The following is a 20077-nucleotide window of genomic DNA, read 5'->3' as shown; positions in this document are numbered from 1 at the left end:
CACTTAGACCCCTTCACAAACAAGGCATTATCACGAAGGATCTGAAATACCATCCTGACTTGTTTCACATGAGACTCCCAATCATCTGAAAAAATCAAAATATCATCCAAATATACAATCATGAATTTATCAAGATAATTCCAAAATATATCATGCATGAAGGACTGAAACACAGATGGAGCATTAGAGAGTTCGAATGGCATCAAGGTATTCAAAATGGCCTTCGGGCGTATTAAACGCAGTTTTCCATTCGTCACCCTGCTTAATACGAACAAGATTATATGCCCCTCGAAGGTCAATCTTAGTAAACCAACTAGCCCCCTTAATCCTAGCAAACAGATCAGAAAGCAAAGGCAAAGGGTATTGGAATTTGACCGTGATCTTATTCAAGAGGCGATAATCAATACAGGGTCTCAAAGAGCCATCTTTTTTGGCAACAAAGAAAAAACCTGCACCCAATGGTGAAGAAGATGGCCGAATATACCCCTTCTCCAAGGACTCCTTAACATAGCTCCGCATGGCGGTATGTTCTGGCACAGACAGGTTGAAAAGTCGGCCTTTAGGGAACTTACAGCCTGGAATCAAGTGAATAGCACAATCACAGTCCCTATGCGGTGGAAGGGAACTGGACTTGGGCTCATTGAATACATCCTGGAAATCTGACAAAAACTCAGGAATTTCAGAAGAGGGGGAGGAGTCAATTGACATCAAGGGAACGTCACCATGAACCCCCTGACAACCCCAACTAGTCACAGACATAGATTTCCAATCTAATACCGGATTATGCACCTGTAACCATGGGAAACCCAGCACAATAGCATCATGCAAATTGTGTCCAAAACTGAGGATTATTTTTAGCCAACAGTGTAGCATCAATGCCCCTCAAAGGAATAGGATTCTGCAAAGGATGCAAGGGGAAACCACAACGTCTGGCAAATTCTAAGTCCATTAAGTTTAGAGCGGCACCTGAATCCACAAATGCCATAACAGAAAATGACGATAATGAGCAGATCAGGGTCACAGACAACAGAAATTTAGGTTGTACAGTACTGATAGTAACTGAACTAGCGATTCTCTTGGTACGCTTAGGGCAATCAGGAATAACATGAGCAGAATCGCCGCAGTAAAAACACAACCTATTCTGACGTCTAAATCCTTGTCGTTCAGCTCTAGACACAATCCTATCACACTGCATAGGCTCAAGACACCGCTCGGAAGACAATGCCATAGTGTGCACAACTCTGCGCTCGCGCAAGCACCGATCAATCTGAATAGCCAGGGACATAGAATCACTCAGACCAGCAGGCGTGGGGAACCCCACCATAACATCTTTAACGGATTCAGAAAGACCCTTTCTGAAAATTGCAGCCAAGGCATCCTCATTCCATTTAGTCAGTACAGACCATTTTCTAAATTTCTGGCAATATGATTCTGCCGCTTCTTGACCTTGACACAGGGCCAACAAGGTCTTCTCAGCATGATCCACTGAATTAGGTTCGTCATACAATAACCCAAGCGCCTGAAAAAAGGTGTCAACATTAAGCAACGCCGGATTCCCAGGTTCCAGGGCAAATGCCCAATCCTGGGGGTCACCACGCAGCAGAGATATAAGTTTAACCTGCTGGATGGGATCACCAGAGGAACGGGGTTTCAGAGCAAAAAACAGTTTACAGTTATTTTTAAAGCTCAAAAATTTGGACCTATCCCCAAAAAACAAATCAGGAGTTGGAATTCTAGGCTCTAAAACTGGAGTCTGAACGATATAATCGGAAATACCCTGTACTCTAGCAGCAAGTTGATCCACACGAGAAGTTAATCCCTGAACATCCATACCAGTGCCGAACTCCTGAGCCACCCAGAGGTAAAGAGGGACGGAAAAAAAAAAACACAACAGACTACAGAAAAAAAAATGGCTCAGCACTTTCCTTCCCTTCTTCTGAGATGCGGTTAACTCATTGTTGGCCAGTTGTACTGTTATGATCTGGTGGCCTAGGAGCAGCATGGAACGTACTCTGGAGAAGGTGGTACCTGTACTGACCGCAGACCCTGAACTTAACACCGCAACTAGAAGTAGCCGTGGAATGTAGCTAGCGCTCCCTAGACATCTCGACACAGCCGGAGGACTAATTACCCCTAGAGATAGAAAAGGGAAAACTATCTTGCCTCAGAGAAAATTCCCAGAGGATAGGCAGCCCCCCCACAAATATTGACTGTGAGAGGAGAGGGAAATAACATACGCAGACTGAAATCAGATTTTAGCAAAGGAGGCCACTTCTAGCTAAATAGAAAGGATAGGACAGAGTACTATGCGGTCAGTATAAAAAACACTAGAAAATCCACCATAGAAAATACAAAATCTCCACAGCTAACTAAAGATATGGAGGGTATATCTGCCTCTCCAGAGATACCAGCTTGGCTAAACAAATCCTTATACAGACCAAGCTGGACAAGACAAAAACATGGAAAAGAACTGAACAATAGACCACAGCATGTGGACAGCAAAATAGGCCAGAACTTATCTTGTTGAAATGAGCAGCAAAGCAGGAGAGACCAGGCAAGGATGTGAATCCTCCAGGAACAATGGACAACTGGCACTGACTAAAGGGTGAAGCAAGACTAAATAGCCCAGTCAAAATTGCAGAAAGTGAACACACCTGATAACTGCTGTGACTCAGAAACAGCAGCGCTACCACTTACAACCACCGGAGGGAGCCCAAGAGCAGAATTCACAACAGGAGAGATACTTTGTCACATTTGCGCAGTAATGGCTTTCTTCTGGTGACTCGACCATGCAGCCCATTTTTCTTCAAGTGCCTCCTTATTGTGCATCTTGAAAAAGCCACACCGCTAGTTTTCAGAGAGTCCTGTATTTCAGCTGATGTTATTTGTGGGTTTTTCTTTGCATCCCGAACAATTTTCCTGGCAGTTGTGGTTGACATTTTTGTTGGTCTACCTGGCCGTGGATTTGTTTTTACAGTGCCCCTGATTTTCCATTTGTTAATCACAGTTTGAACGCTACTGACTGCCATTATCAATTCCTTGGATATCTTTTTGTATCCCTTTCCTGTTTTATACAGTTCAACTACTTTTTCCTGTATATCCATTGACAATGCTTTTGCTTTCCCCATGAGTCACCATCCAGAAACGTCAGTGGCTGGATGAAAGATGCAAGAGTCTCTCTGGATCCCAGAAACTCACTTAGCTTTTATGCACACACACTGATTACAAGCAAACAGGTCACATGTGAGGAAGTTATCTTTAGTAGCCATTCAAACCCATTTGTGTCAACTTCTGTGCATGTTATCAGGCCAAAATCACCTGGGCATGTAAATTTGCGACCAGGGTCATTTAGATATTTTGGGTTGTCATTATGATTTAAAAAGAGAAAACACAGTAGTTTAACAATAATTGGCTTCACCCAACCACTAGCCACGAGTGGAGAAAAAGTTTTAATTCATATTCTCTGAAATAAGGCAAAGAAAACAAAAATTCCGCCGGGGTATGTAAGCTTTTGAACACAACTGCATAACAGGATGGGGGATATATACCAGAATGGGGCCCAGGATAACAGACATATATAACCAGGAAGGGGGATATATATGCCAGGATGGGGCCCAGGCAGGATAAAGGACATAAATACCAGGATGAGGGATATATACCGTATATACACAGTGGGGAAAAGAAGTATTTGATATACTGCAGATTTTGCAAGTTTTTCCACCTACAAAGAATGGAGAGGTCTGTAATTTTAATCATACGTATACTTCAACTGCGAGAGACAGAATGTAAAAATAAAAAAACAAAATCACATTGTATGATTTTCAAATAATTAAATTGCATTTTATTGCATGAAATAAATATTTGATCACCTACCAAGCAGCGAGAATTCTGCCTTGCACAGAAGTTAGTTTTCCCTTAAGAAGCCCTCCTACTCTGCGCTAATTACCTGTATTAATTGCACCTCTTTGAACTTGTTACCTGTATAAAAGACACCAGTCCACACACTCAATTAATTACACTCCAAAACTCTCCACCATGGCCAAGACCAAAGAGCTGAAACATCAGGGGCAAAATTGTAGAACTGCATAAGGCTCAGATGAACTACAGGACAATAGGCATACAGCTTGGTGAGAATATTTAGCAAAAAATATGGTCGTAAAACTTAGCTTTTAATTACGTATGTCTTAAAACAACCAAAACGAAAAAAAGTGCAAAAAAAAGTGCAGCACTGCGCCTCAAAGAACACACAATAAATAGTTATCACTAAATAACACACATGACCATTTAGGTCCTGACCGTGATTTGACCATTTATAAAAATTAGACTGTGTACCAGCAATATACACTGCTCAAAAAAATAAAGGGAACACTTAAACAACAGAATATAACTCCAAGTAAATCAACCTTCTGTGAAATCAAACTGTCCACTTAGGAAGCAACACTGTTCGACAATCAATTTCACATGCTGTTGTGCAAATGGAATAGACAACAGATGAAAATTATTGGCAATTATCAAGACGCACTCAATAAAGGAGTGGTTCTGCAGGTGGGAACCACAGACCACATCTCAGTACCAATGCTTTCTGGCTGATGTTTTGGACATTTTTGAATGTTGGTTGTGCTTTCACACTCGTGGTAGCATGAGACGGACTCTACAACCCACACAAGTGGCTCAGGTAGTGCAGCTCATCCAGGATGCCACATCAATGCGAGCTGTGGCAAGAAGGTTTGCTGTGTTTGTTAGCGTAGTGTCCAGAGGCTGGAGGCGCTATTAGGAAACAGACCAGTACACCAGGAGACATGGAGGGGGCCGTAGGAGGGCAACAACCCAGCAGCAGGACCGCTACCTCAGCCTTTGTGCAAGGAGGAACAGGAGGAGCACTGCCAGAGCCCTGCAAAATGACCTCCAGCAGGCTACAAATGTGCATGTGTCTGCACAAATAGTTAGAAACTGACTCCGTGAGAATGGTCTGTGTGTCCAACGTCCACAGATGGGGGTTGTGCTCACAGCCAAACACTGTGGAGGACACTTGGCATCTGCCACAGATCACCAGGATTGGCAAATTCGCTACTGGCATCCTGTGCTCTTCACAGATGAAAGCAGGTTCACACTGAGCACATGTGACAGACGTGACAGAGTCTGGAGTCGCCGTGGAGAGCGATCAGCTGCCTGCAACATCTTTCAGCATTACCAGTTTGGCAGTGGGTCATTAATGGTGTGGGGTGGCATTTATTTGGAGGGCCGCACAGCCCTCCATGTACTCGCCATAGGTAGCCTGACTGCCATTAGGTACTGAGATGAGCTCCTCAGACCCCTTGTGAGACCATGTGCTGGTGCGGTTGACCCTGTGTTCCTTCTAATGCAGGACAATGCAGGACCTCATGTGGCTGGAATGTGTCAGCAGTTCCTGCAAGATGAAGGCATTCAAGCTATGGACCCGTTCCCCAGACCTGAATTCGATTGAACACATCTGGGACATCATGTCTCGCACCATCCACCAACGTCACGTTTCACCACAGACTGTCCAGGAGTTGACGAATGTCTAGGAGGAGATGCCTCAGGAGACCATCCGCCACATCATCAGGAGCATGCCCAGGCATTGTATGGAGGTCATACAGGCACGTGGAGGCCACACACACACACACACACACACACACACACACACACACACACACACACACACACACACACACACACACACTACTAAACATCATTTCCTTGTATTGAGGCATTTCCACTGAAGTTGGAGCAGCCTCAATTTGATTTTCCACTTTGATTTTGAGTATCGTTCCAAATCCAGGCCTCCATTGGTTAATAAATTTGATTTTCGTTGATGATTTTTGTGTGATTTTGTTGTCAGTACATTCTACTTTGTACAGAACAAAGTATTCAATGAGAATATTTCATTCATTCAAATCTAGGATGTGTTATTTGAGTGTTCCCTTTATTTTTTTGAGCAGTGTAAATCAAGTCAACAATGACCAACACATTGAACCATATAGGTCTTGGCAATGAATTGACTATTTATCACTGAAATCAGACCATGTACTAACAACATGTCCCTCAATGCAAAACCCAAGGTTTTATACTTTGTAGGTACATCATATGTGACCATCACATTAACGTAAAATAAATTGGAATAGTCTTACCAAACCAGCCAGGAGAAGGAAGTCAATACAATTAGTGAAGGGCACAGTAGAAAGGTACGCTACTCCCTGGGAATAATAGATGTGAGTCCCACTGTAAGGAATTTCAGCAACTCTGCATTTGGAAGTGAATAAAGATGCCAAGTGGGATACAGCCCTTTTCTCGAGGAAAGTGTGTCTATCAGAAATGCGTTGCGTATCCTGTATATATGCCATAAAAGTCCAAATAGGAATATCTTTTAAAGTGAACCTATCATCGGAATTTTATACCCCAGACTAATGGCATGCATTTAAAGATGCCTTCATGCTGAGTAAATCAGTACCTTTCTTGTAGAAATCTGTTTTGTTGTGATGGAGAAATCCATAGATGAAATTATATGTTACTGAGTTACAAGTACAGTGGGCGGGCACTGCACTTCAAGCTCTCCTGCTGCTCTTAAAAAAAAAATCAGTTTGAAAATGGCTATCCACTAGCTGCTACTGCGCAGGTGCCGGAGGTTCCATCTTGCTAGAGAAAAACTGCCTGCACAGTAGCATCTATCGTATCTGGGAAGTATGTACCTGGGTAAATGTTACAAGAAGGGGTACGGGGAAAAGTGCCAGGGAGCTCAGTCCTGATCTGGCACAACCTAGTAAATATGCCTATTTGGCTGATATTAGGAATGCAAGACCAGGACTGGAATCACTACAGCAGGACATTGCTCCTAACAACCAGGAAAATGATTGCTGTAGGAAGAAGGGACATAGGAGTGCAGCAAAGGGCAGACAGATGTTGGTAGTAGGGGACTCTATAATTAGTAGGACAGACAAGGTCATCTGCTGCCGAGACTGTGAATCTGGAACAGTGTGTTGTCTGCTGTGTGCTCGAGTTTGGCATATTGCGGATCGGATAGACAGATTGCTGGAAGGGGCTGGGAAAAACCAAGTGGTCATGGTACACATCGGTACAAGGGAGGTGGAAGGTCCTTAAAAACAATTACTGGGAACTAGGAGAGAAGCAGAAAGCCATGACCTCCAAGGTGCTGTTTCAGAAATACTGCCGATGCCAAGAACATTACTAGAAAAACAGAGGGAGCTTAGGGAGACAAATAAGTGGTGCATTGGTGCAGGAAAGAAGGGTTTGGGTTCATCAAGAACTGGGCCATATTCTCTGTCGGCTATACGCTCTACGGTAGGGATGGGTTGCACCTCAATGGGGAAGGTGCAGCTGTGCTTGGGGAAAAAATGGTCACACTGATGGAGAAGTTTTTAAACTAGGATCTGGGGGAGGGCGCCGCCTCCTCTTGCAGCATTATCGTCCCCGATGCCTGCGCATTCAGTTTTTTTTCGGGCATGCGCAGTTCGTACTTACAGCGCAGATGCCGGGGACGATAATGCGCACAGGCCCGGAGTGATGGCTGTGCTGCGTCTGATTAGGAAGGAAAGTCCCGCCTCCGGGATGGTTTCACGGTATGAGGGGCACATTTTATAAACGTTTATTTCAGCGTGTGCAGGCATCATAACTAAAAGAGCCACCTTGTCAGAATGCAGCATTAGTGCTGCACAAGGTGGCTCTTTCAGTTACAAACGCCTGAGGGGGGTGACAGGTTCCCTTTAAATGTCTACTGCCAAATGCAAGAATTCTTGCAAACAAAATGAATGAACTGGACACTTTTATGTCAGCCACACAATACGATGTGGTGGGTATTACGGAGACCTGGCTGGACGAAATCCATGACGGATGACAAACATAGAGGGTTACACTACATTCAGAAAGGACAGGAAAGACAGAAAAGGTGGAGGGGTGTGTATTTTTTATTAAATCTAACTTAAGACCAGTGCTCAATGACAACATTGGGGGGAGCTGCAACAATGTAGAGTCAGTATGGGTAAATGTACATAAGGATGGCAATAATGGAAATCTGCTCATTGGATTTTGCTACAAACCTCCTAATATAGCTGAACAGGTAGAGGAGGCAAAGCTGCAGCAAGTTAAAAAGACAGCAAATAATAATAGGGTCCTTATTATTAACTATCCAGACATTCAATGTGACATAGAATCTTCTAGTTGTGCTAAAAGCTGCAAGTTCTTAACCACAATTCAGGACAATTACTGTATTTTTCAGACTATAAAATGCACTTTTTTGCTCCCAAAATGTGGAGGGAAATGGGGGGGGTGTCTTATAATCTGGATGTATCGCGGCACTGGCTGTGGTGGGGAGGTGTTATGGACCTGGTGGTTAGGAGCACCCGGAATGACCTGATGAGTAAACTCAAAATTGGGACTAGCTCTGGGGAAGTGGGAACTCTGCTGACCGCAAACCCTACTCCTATCACACACACTAGAAATAGCCGTGGAGCGTACCTAACTCTCCCTAGATGCCTCTTCACAGCCTAAGAGCTAACTACCCCTAAAGATAGAAATAGAAGCCTTACCTTGCCTCAGAGAAATTCCCCAAAGGTAAAGGCAGCCCCCCACATATATTGACTGTGAGTTAAGAGGAAAGTCACAAACACAGGAATGAAACAGGTTTTAGCAAAGGAGGCCAGACTTAACTAAATAGTCAGAGGAAAGAAAAGGGAACTATGCGGTCAGCACAAAAAACTACAAAAAAGCCATGCAGAGTAAGCAAAAAGACTCCCCACACCGACTCACGGTGTGGAGGTGCCACTCTGCACCCCCAGAGCTTCCAGCTAGCAAGGGAATGTCATGATAGCAAGCTGGACTAGAATTTAGCAGTACTAAGAAATATATTCAGGAAGCAGTAACAACAAATGAATTAGCAAAGACTTAGCTTCTGCTGGAGTAGACAGGTCCTCAGAGAAGTCCAAGAGAGATCTGAACCAATACTGAGACATTGACAGCTGGCATGAAGTAACGATCTGAGTGGAGTTAAATAGGGAAGCTAGCATAGCAATAAACGAGGGCAGCTGATAAAGCCAACCTCAGTGACCAGCAGTTCCGCTCGTAGCCACCAGAGGGAGTCCAAGAGCAGAACTAACCAAAGTACCATTCATGACCACAGGAGGGAGTCCGAGAACGGAATTCACAACAGGGAGGTGGGGGAGTGGTTTTGGCAAAGCAGCAGGTCACAGAGGCAGGAGCCGGCGGCTGTGGCTAACTCCTGTGCCCGCTGCTCAAAAGAAATGAATATTCACTGCATTCCACGCCCATGGGCATGGAGGGCAATGAATATTCATTTCTTTCTGGCATCCTGGTATGATTGGTCTCATCCTGTTCCTTGTATAATGTGTCCCATCCTTATTCTGGTATAATTGGCTCCATCCCTGTCCTGCTATGCATGGCCCCATCAGAGAAGATTTGAAAAAAGCATTACACTTACCTTCCTCTGCTCCCTCGCAGTGTCCTGCTCCGTTGCCAGCAGCTGCTTAATGCTTGTAAGCAGCACATGGCAGGGACGTTATGCACTCTTCACAAGTAGAACACAGCTGCCAGAATACTCACCGGGACTGTTCATCACAGAGAGCAGTGAGTATTCATTGCTCTTCAGTAGCGCGCGGTGTCAGCTACCGGCTTCCTGCTGCTGCCGGCGGTCACGTGTGCTGATACTTAAGAGAAATTAATACGGTGGCTGCCGGCGGACATGTGTGTCGATACTTAAGAGAAATGAATATTCAGAATATTCATTTCTCTTAAGTATCGGCACATATGACCGCCGGCAGCAGCAGGAAGCCGGTGGCTGACACTGCACGCTACTGATGAGCAATGAATACTCACTGCTCTCTGCGATGAACAGTCCTGGTGAGTATTCCGGCAGCTGTGCTCTGCTTGTGAGGAACGCATGACGTCCCTGCCATGCGCTGCTTACAAACATTAAGCAGCTGCTGGCAACGGAGCAGGACACTGCGAGGGAGCGGAGGAAGTTAAGTGCAATGTTTTTTTTAAAATCTTTTCTGATGGGGCCATGCATACCAGGACCGGGATGGGGCTAATCATACCAGGACTGGAATGGGTGCCAATCATACCAGGATAAGGATGGGGCCAATCATACCAGGACTGGAATGGGTGCCAATCATACCAGGATAAGGATGGGGCCAATCATACCAGGTTAAGGATGGGGCCATGCATACCAGTATAGGGATGGGGCCATGCATACTTCGATGAGATGGGGACCCTGCATACCAGTATAGGGATGAGGGTGATCATTTCTGCCAGGGTAAGGATGAAGGGGACCATTCCTACAGGATAGGGATGAGGGGGCCATGCATACCAGGCTAGGGATGAGGAGGCATGTGCAACACTCGCTAGGGCATTGGGTTACCCGGAACTGGGTCGCACGGCTCTTAAATGGGTGGTCACAGAAGCAATGACCTTGTCCGTGGCCCTGGGCGGGCAATTAAAGGGATGGATGAAGGAAAGGAATAAAGTTTATATAGGAAAAGGGGATTGTTCGTGACGCCACCTGTGGTACTCGGGCCAGGGACAGCCGGCGCTGCTTAAAGGGACTGCTGGGGATGATGGTGATGCAACTGGGATGGTTCTGCTCCTCACACATGGAGCGGGGTCCCAGGGCTACTGGTGCAGTTTTGTAAGGGACTTGTGGATGTTGAGGTACAGGACTGAGGGTCCAGGAATAACTAGAGGTAACAAGGGTTGTAGTTTTATTTACCTTTAATCCCAGGTTGCAGGTGCAGTCCAGGGCACAAATCACAGCTGGTGATGGAGATCTTGGCAGCCTGGAAGCATTTCAGGATCCACATATCCAGGTGGGGTTGGAGGACTCCCTGTTGCGCTGTTCTCTGGGTGCTTGGTGCTTTTAGTTCTCAAGTTCCTCTCTCAGTCTGTCCGCTAAGTGAAACACTACCCGCATGGCAGGCAGCTTGAGCCTGTTCCAGGTGTCACTCCCTTGTGGTGACTCTGGGCTCTCCTATGCTGCTGTGCATCAGGGTGTCAGCTGGGGCCAGGAGACCTGCAATCTCCTGCCCTCCAGTTCTAGTTGCTGGGCCTGCAGTTCCCATACAACCACGGACTCCGGTGTGCGGTTTTCAGTGCTTAGTCCAGGGGTGAGCTCTGTCGCAGCTCCTATCCCCCAGATTCTACTCACTTCTTGCCTCCTCTTCCTTCACTGTCTGCTCTCTCACACACACTAACTAACCCTGCCTCCAGACCAGAACTTATAGGGAAGTTCCCCTGAAACCCGGGTTAGAGCTCCCCCTTCTGGTCTGGAGTCATGGAAGGTGTTGGATTTGGACCGTATTACCTGCTATGGGGATCCTTATTGCTTCCAGGCATGGCATCACCCCCCCTGAGGAAGGCAATGCCACTGTGGCAACCAGACTCCTGGAGTGCCACACATGCATACCAGGATGGGGATGAGGGCCATGCATATCAGGATAGGGATAAGGGGGCCATGCATTCCAGGATAGGAATGAGGGAGCCATGCATACCAGGATAGGGATTAGAGGCCATGTGTATCAGGATGGGGATGAGGGGACCATATTTACCAGGATAGGGGATATTAAGTACATAATTGACCACTTTTTTTTGCTTGAGTTTTTTTTCCTAATTTCCTCCTCTAAAACCTAGGTGTGTCTTATGGTCCGGTGCGTCTTATAATCCAAAACACATGGTACCTCTCTCAGCTGGTAGCTGAACCAACCAAGGGAGGTAATCTGCTGGATCTGGTTCTGTCAAATAAACCAGATATAATTTGAGATCTACAGGTCAGGGAGCATTTGGGATGCAGCAACCATAATATGGTAAGTTTGAAAGTAATTTTCAATCAAATATTCAAAAGGGGAAATGCAAAAACCTGGAACTTTAGGAAAGCTGATTTTTCACATATTAAGGGAATAGTTTAATTGTGTAGACTGGGAGCATCTCATGGTAACTGGGGAAAACCGACCATAAATGGGGCATGTTAAAAGGATATACTATTAGAATCCTGTAGAAAACTTATACCCTCTGGTTGTAAAATGTCCAGGAATAAAAAGAAACTATTATGGATAGATAAGACACTACAAAGATTAATCAGTCTGAAACAAAGGGCATTTAAAATCCTGAAGGCCGAGAATACAGAAATAACATTTCAGAAGTATAAAGATCTAAGTAAGACATGTAAAAAAGAAAGCAAGCTGGCAAAGTTATCCACAGAGAAACAAATTGCTCATTGACATTAAAATAAATCCCCAAAATTTTTATAAATATATCAATGCCAAAAAGGAAAAAACAAGGTATAGGCCCCTTAAAAGACAATAGTAACAAGATAGGATATATTATAATAGGATAAAGAAAAGGCTGAAATATTAAAAAGGCACTTTTCATCTGTGTTGACCAATGAACTAACAGTTCCAGGGATCATTCAACAAGACAAAAATCAAAGTTCACCACCTGATATAATTAGTTTAACACAAGAAGAAGTACGCCTGTGTCTGAGTAAATTAAACATTGTCAAATCCCCTGGCCCAGGTGGCATTCATCCACGGATACTGGGGCTCAGTAATCGACAGACCACTGTATCTTGTATTTTTAGACTCTCTTGTAACAGGGGTGGAACCACAGGATTTGGAGGATGGCTGATGTTGTACCGATATTTAAGAAAGGTAAGAAGGTGGAGCCAGGCAACTGGTAAGCCTAACATCAGTAGTGTGCAACATTTTTGAGGGCATTATAAGAGATGATCTGCTGAAATATATTGCATAGAATAATATAATAACTGACAACCAGCATGGATTCATGAAGAATAAGTTGTGTCTAACTAACATGTTGGGTTCCTATGAGGAGGTAAGTGCAAATCTGGATGTTGGTAATGGAGCTGATGTGATTTATCTGGACTTTGCAAAGGCATATTATAATGAACCACATAACAGCCTTATACTGAAGCTACAGAAGCAAGGACTGGGGAAAACTATATGCAGATGGGTGAGGAATTGGCTAAATTACAGGAAACAAAGAGTCGTCATAAATGGTACGTTCTCTAAATGGGATATAGTCAGCAGTGGGGTACCACAGGGATCTGTGCTAGGACCGATTCTTTTTAACCTTTTCATTAATGACCTTTTGGATGGGATGGAGAGTAAAGTGTCAGTCTTTGCTGACGATACAAAACTATGTAGGATACTAAAATCTGACCTTGACATTACAATTTTGCAAAACAATCTGGATAACATGTCTGAATGGGCAAATACTTGGCAAATTCTTGGCAAATTAGGTTTAATGTAGATAAATGTAGAGTAATGCACCTGGGACGGAGTTATTCTATTGATGCAAATACATTAAATGTTACCATACTTGGGACTACAGAATATGAGGACTTGGGTATTCTGGTCACAAGTAAGTTGAGCAGCAGTACTCAATGTCAAGCAGCAGTCGCAAAAGCAAGCAAGATTTTAGGGTGTATAAAAAGAGAGATAAAATTACATGATCCCAACGTATTGGTACCCCTTTATAAATAACTTATGAGGCCACATCTAGAAAATGGGATGCAGTTTTGAGCTCCACATTTAAGAAAAGACATTCAGAAATTAGAGTCAGTTCAAAGGCGGGCAACTAGATTATTACAAGGGATAGCAGGCCTCTCATATGATGAGATGTTGGAAAGGTTGGGTTTGTTTAGCTTAGAAAAAAGACACCTCAGAGGGGATTTCATTTATATGTACAAATATACACTCACTGGCCACTTTATTAGGTACACCTGTCCAACTTCTTGTTAACACTTAATTTCTAATCAGCCAATCACATGGCGGCAACTCAGTGCATTTAGGCATGTAGACATGGTCAAGACAATCTCCTGCAGTTCAAACCGAGCATCAGTATGGGGAAGAAAGGTGATTTGAGTGCCTTTGAACGTGGCATGGTTGTTGGTGCCAGAAGGGCTGGTCTGAGTATTTCAGAAACTGCTGATCTACTGGGATTTTCACGCACAACCATCTCTAGGGTTTACAGAGAATGGTCCGAAAAAGAAAAAAAATCCAGTGAGCGGCAGTTCTGTGGGCGGAAATGCCTTGTTGATGCCAGAGGTCAGAGGAGAATGGGCAGACTGGTTCGAGCTGATAGAAAGGCAACAGTGACTCAAATCGCCACCCGTTACAACCAAGGTAGGCCTAAGAGCATCTCTGAACGCACAGTGCGTCGAACTTTGAGGCAGATGGGCTACAGCAGCAGAAGACCACACCGGGTACCACTCCTTTCAGCTAAGAACAGGAAACTGAGGCTACAATTTGTACAAGCTCATCGAAATTGGACAGTAGAAGATTGGAAAAACGTTGCTTGGTCTGATGAGTCTCGATTTCTGCTGCGACATTCGGATGGTAGGGTCAGAATTTGGCGTAAACAACATGAAAGCATGGATCCATCCTGCCTTGTATGGAGCATCTTTGGGATGTGCAGCCGACAAATCTGCGGCAACTGTGTGATGCCATCATGTCAATATGGACCAAAATCTCTGAGGAATGCTTCCAGCACCTTGTTGAATCTATGCCACGAAGAATTGAGGCAGTTCTGAAGGCAAAAGGGGGTCCAACCCGTTACTAGCATGGTGTACCTAATAAAGTGGCCGGTGAGTGTATGTGTAGTAAATACAAAGGACTGGTGCATGATTTATTCCTTCCAAGGACCATACTAAGGACCAGGGGGCACTCATTACAGGTGGAACAAAGGCAATTGCGATAGCTAAATAGAAAAAGGTTCTTTATAGTTAGAGCAGTCAGAATGTGGAAAACCCTACCACCAGAGGTACTAATGGCAAACACAGCTTTTAACCCCTTCACGACATGCACCATACATATGCAGCGCATGTCAAGTCCCTCCCTTTAATGTGGGCTCCAATGCTGAGTCCACATCTTTCCAGGCACATGTCAGCTGCTGCTGGCGGCGGTCATGGAATGGGGTGAGTATTCATTTCTCTTAAGTATCGGCACACGTGACCGCCGGCAGCAGTAGGAAGTCTCTGGCTGACACTGTGCTCGCTAGAGAGCAATGAATTCTCACTGCTTTGCACGCACACAGTCCTGGCGTGCATAGCACTGAGTATACCGGCAGCTGTGCTCTGCTTGTGAGCAGCGCATGATGTCCCTGCCATGCGCTGCTTACAAGCATAAAGCAGTTGCTGGCATCAGACCAGGACGCTGCGAGGGAACGCCGGGTATGTAAATATAATGGTTTGCCTTTTTTAATGTTTTCTAATGGGGCCGTGCATACCAGGATGGGGGTGGGAGCTAATCATAATGATGGGGCCATGCATACCAGGAAGAGGGTAGGTGGAGGCTATTCATAAGGATGGAGCCATGCATACCAGGAGCAGGGTTTGAAGTCAATCATACCAGAAAAGGATGGGATCAATCATACCAGGGTAAGGATGGGACCATGCATACCAGGAGCGGGATGGGGCCAATCATACCAGGTTAAGGATGGGGCCCTGCGTACCAGGATAGGGATGGGGCCATGCATACTGGATGAGATGGGGGACCCTGCATACCAGGATAGGGATGAGGGGGACCATTCCTACCAGGATAGGGATAAGGGGGCCATGCATACCAGGATGGGTATGAGTGAGCCATGCATACCAGGGTAGGGATGAGGGAGCCATGCTTACCAGGGTAATGATGAAGGGGAGCATGCATCCTAGGATAGGGATACGGGAGCCATGCATACCAGAATGGGGATGAGGAAGCTATGCATACCAGGGTAGGGATGAGGGGGACCATGTATACCAGCATAGGGATGAGGGAGCCATGTGTATCAGGATCGGGATGAGGGGACCATATATACCAGGATTAGTGATATTAAGTACATAATTGACCACATTTTTTGCTTCAATTTTTTTTCTAATATCCACCTCTAAAACCTAGGTGTGTCTTATGGTCCGGTGTGTCTTATAGTGCAAAAAATATGGTACGTCTTTCTTAGATTTCTAGACTCTTGTGATTGGCTCTAGAAGGAATAGGATATTGGATATAACTATCTTTAGGGGAATAGTAAGTACATGGAACTGTGGTTGTACCGGAGATCGTTAGTGTGAGGGATCCCAACATGTGTCTCCTCCCCATATGCGGAGACCAATACTAATAATGTCATGTCATAGATTTCTTAATGTGTGTGTTTATAAGCTAAGTGGCTTCCTGTACACATGGCATTACCATGCACACTTCTATATTTTTAGCTAGATTGTGAGAAAACTAAAGAAATACTTATTTAAAGAAATACTGTGGTCCTAAAAATAAGTGTTATTTAAGATGTCATCATGTAAAATGGCAGATGCAGTAGAGAGCAGTACGTCATGCGTTCTCAAGCTAGGTACTAAACATGTCGCCTACATGTGCTATCAGGACAGTCCACTCTTCTGAGACTAAAACTTTTTACAGAAAACACTTCACAACCTTGTCAGCATGCAAAGATACAAGAAATACCTGTTTGTGAAGTAATTTTTCCTTAAAACATTTTTCATCCATAAGTCTCACAATCAAGACACATTCAGCCCAGAATAAAGACACATTAATATTATTTTTATGCTTTGATTGTATCAATTATACATTATAATTATTTTTTTGGTTGTCGTATGCCAAATTATTCTGTCCCAGGATGCAAACTGATCATGTTTTATTTCACACCTCCAGCGATAATGTGATAGATTTCATACATGTTACTATGGAAGCATATCTATTTAAGCTTCCTATGTAGACACTAAAACATGCATATATGTATAACATTACCAGTCAAGCTTTTGTCCAGTGCAAGCAGCAGCAGGAATGCAACAGGAATGATGGTGCCCATGTTCATACTATGATCCAGCTTCATCCAGCTGACAGAAGACACAAATGTTTCCGCTCCAGGGTGCTTAAGATGTCCTATGCCGCTTTATCCTGAAGACCGTACGAGCTCTGAAAGTAGGATAGTACCAGAATGTGGCCAGGGAATTTCTTACACTGAATAACACAGAGCCACTTATCCAGCAATCTGGCAGAATTCCAGAGAGACTCCCAAATCCGCCCCCCCACCCCCTTTGTATTTATACACACAGGGCGTGCATGGAATTCAAAGGCCAGCATTTAACCTTACAGGAAAAATGGGTGAAAAAATGATCCATCACTTTAACTCCCTCTGTGCCTTAGAGCAAAAACTTTTGATTTTAGATGAACCTCTTGTAATGGCGTCATTGCTGGCAAGCCACGTGCTTAGAGAACTATTGCTTTAGATAAGAACATCTGGTCACAGATTTTGATGGTAGTATGGGTAGTTTTAATTTCTTAGTTATTTTCTAATGACAAGCTATAGAAAGCTTAGGGTAGAATAGTTTGCAACTACAGTTGCTGGATTATTACCAGTGGCATACATAAAGACAGCAGAAAACATGGCTGCTATGGGGTCTGAGAACCAGGGGTGGGCCTGGGGCCAGCACCGGAACTATGCTCCCCTCCGCCCATCATCGCAACTTCAACTGTATTGGCATCCTGGAGGCTAATACAGTTGAAAGCAATGATTAATTGAAAACGATGATGAAAGAGGGAGCGTCAGCTGTAGCTTCCTCCTCCATCATTCTTTCTTGGTGTCTGATGTCTCAGCCCTGCAGGCGCAATGACGTCACTATATGGTACCGCTGTGCTGAGATGTGCGGGCAGTTCAGAACCCTAGCTGTATAGACCGGAGCATCGGAGGAATGAGGAGGAGAGGTAATTTAATATGCAAATTGTCTCTTCAGAGAAAAAGAGGACTGAAACTCTATAGCGCCACCTATTGGTGGCAGCGGAAGTGTACTGAGCCTTTGGGAAAACTGGTAGCGAGGGACGGCATTGATAATTATCGTTCCTGCCTGAGTGGGAGTAGTTATATCACCCTCGATGCAGTGTGCCCATTAGCCAGTACATAGGCAGCCTTTCTGTTGACTAATTATACTAGGTGCAGTACCCTGTCTGACCTGAGGGTAATGGGGCACCAGAGAGCAAACTGGAACTGGGAAGTGGGATGTAGATAAATTCCCCTTCAGTAAAGAATCGGGGCAGCCAAACAACCCCGGTTCACAACATATTGGTGCCAGCGGCGGGATAATAAAAATATTCCCCGTGATTCCTGACAGAGGAGCATTGTATGGCGAATAAGTCATATTGCAAGACTCGTTAAAGGGTCCTTAGACCCCAATCCAGAGCCTCTCACCTAGCCAAATTAGTTCTCATGCTTCGCACTGATGAGGGCCAACAGCCCGAAACACTGTGTCTGCGAATTGAGATACTGATTTGGCTTTAGTCCTAAAATCATATTGCAAGACTCGTTAAAGGGTTGATTGTGACTTGTAGCATTGCTACTTCCAACAGGTGGCGCTATAGAGTTCAAGTCCTCTTTTTCTCTGAAGAGGCAATTTGCGTATTAAATTTCCCAGAGAAGTATTGTACAGCGAATAACCCTCCTTACCTTGACAAGCCAGAGCTGGTATGTCACTCTCCACAAGGAGAAACCTTACCACTTACAGGAGAGCTCAGTATGTTATTTTTTTAATCAATGAGTACATTGTGGTAGCCATAATATTGTATAGAAGATTATGGGGAGTGCATTACACAGTGTGGACTATGGAAGACTATGGGAAGTGCGTTATACTGCATGGATTATGGGGAGTGCATTATATTGTATGGAGGACTATGGGGACTGCTATGATCTGTAAGATTGCACTCACTAACGGGTAGGGAATTACTCGCTTGGCACGGGATTCAAGCACACGGGCACGAACTTTCAACACAAATCAGTCCATATGGTTTATTTTCAAGTCATAACCCGCACCGTAAGCCAGGTTACAAATTACCGGCTTACATATAGTCCTTTACACACTGTATCATTGGCTTGCATTATCCCTTTGCAGCAAATAAACACGCTGGTCCTCTTTTGACCAGTTGCCGTGGGTTACCACACAGTTCATAGAAACAATTAGCACCAACAGACTATGGTACCTTATGGGAGCTCCTGCCCCACCTGCTTACTCCTTGTCAGTCCTCTCTCTTGGGTAAGCTGCCTCACGGGGATCACCAACTTGCCTGGTCGGCACACATTAGTCAGTCCAGACCCACCGAAGGACTGTAGCTTCCCCACACAGTAGCTGTCACTGGCTCTGCAGATCCCTGTCTTCACCTCGTGCTGTTCAGGGATCCGGTCCTACTCCCAGGACCTCCCAACACCCAGGTTACTCAGGATCACACAGGTGGCCAGTCCGGGTACTATTTAGGACGTCCATCCCCGGCTGGGACCGTCCAATACCCAGGCCACCAGTAGCAAAGTCCCAGCACGTGCTCTTCAGGGCTAGCACGCCCAACACAGAGGTTTCTATCAGGACCTTGCACCTGTACCATACAGGTCTACACACTCAAACCCACAGGAGCATACAGGAACGCTCTGTAGTGTCCCGCCTGGACACATGGAAGTCTGTCCATCCTGACAGACTCACAGACACTCACTACCATGTGCTAACACACCTCCTTTAGGTAGCCTGTAACCACACCCATAGGTGAGGTAACATTACATGCACTGGTCACATGATCATGACATCACTGCAAGTCCTCAAACTCCGGCAGGGAAAAAGGTACAGTGAGCGCCCCCACTCAGAGGTGAGGTATGTGGGTAGCCAGACCCTCCCATCTCTCATAGCTACCTGCAACCTGTACCCAGATGCACTAAATGACATCTTCAGTGCTTACGTGCTCTAAAGACAAGATACTCCGGGTTGCATCGCAGGGAGCATCCATCCCTGTGACACATACCTCCCATTAACCACAATGCTGAACACTGTCTCACTATCACATCCATGCACACAACTGCCACGCACTCTCACGGCCTCAATACACCTCCGTGAGCATACTGGGGAGACCATGCAGCGCCCCCTACCTGTTACAGGGGTCACTGCATCACAGATCATTATTCTGTATTGGCTTATATTGTATATCGGTGAAACGTACTTTTTCTGGTACAGCCCGTAAATTTGTAATATTTGTTTTTCAATTGTATTTCAATCTTA

At 44.9% G+C, this 20077-nt stretch overlaps 1 protein-coding gene across 1 annotated transcript in view; it reads right to left on the bottom strand.

Moving 5' to 3' along the window:
• The window catches only part of PLAC9 (placenta associated 9), a 109182-nt gene extending 92156 nt beyond the window's left edge, over positions 1–17026 (bottom strand). The window contains exon 1 of the mRNA XM_077259385.1: positions 16797–17026. Coding sequence (XP_077115500.1) covers positions 16797–16881 — 85 coding nt within the window. The 5' untranslated portion in view covers positions 16882–17026. The remainder of the gene's footprint in view (positions 1–16796) is intronic.
• Between the last annotated feature and the right edge of the window lie 3051 nt (positions 17027–20077).

Source organism: Ranitomeya variabilis, chromosome 4 (genome assembly GCF_051348905.1).
Source record: "Ranitomeya variabilis isolate aRanVar5 chromosome 4, aRanVar5.hap1, whole genome shotgun sequence".
In the NCBI taxonomy this organism is placed as follows: Eukaryota; Metazoa; Chordata; class Amphibia; order Anura; family Dendrobatidae; genus Ranitomeya; species Ranitomeya variabilis.
The sequence above is the reverse complement of the archived record's forward strand: the minus strand, read 5'-3'. Positions and strand labels throughout refer to the sequence as shown.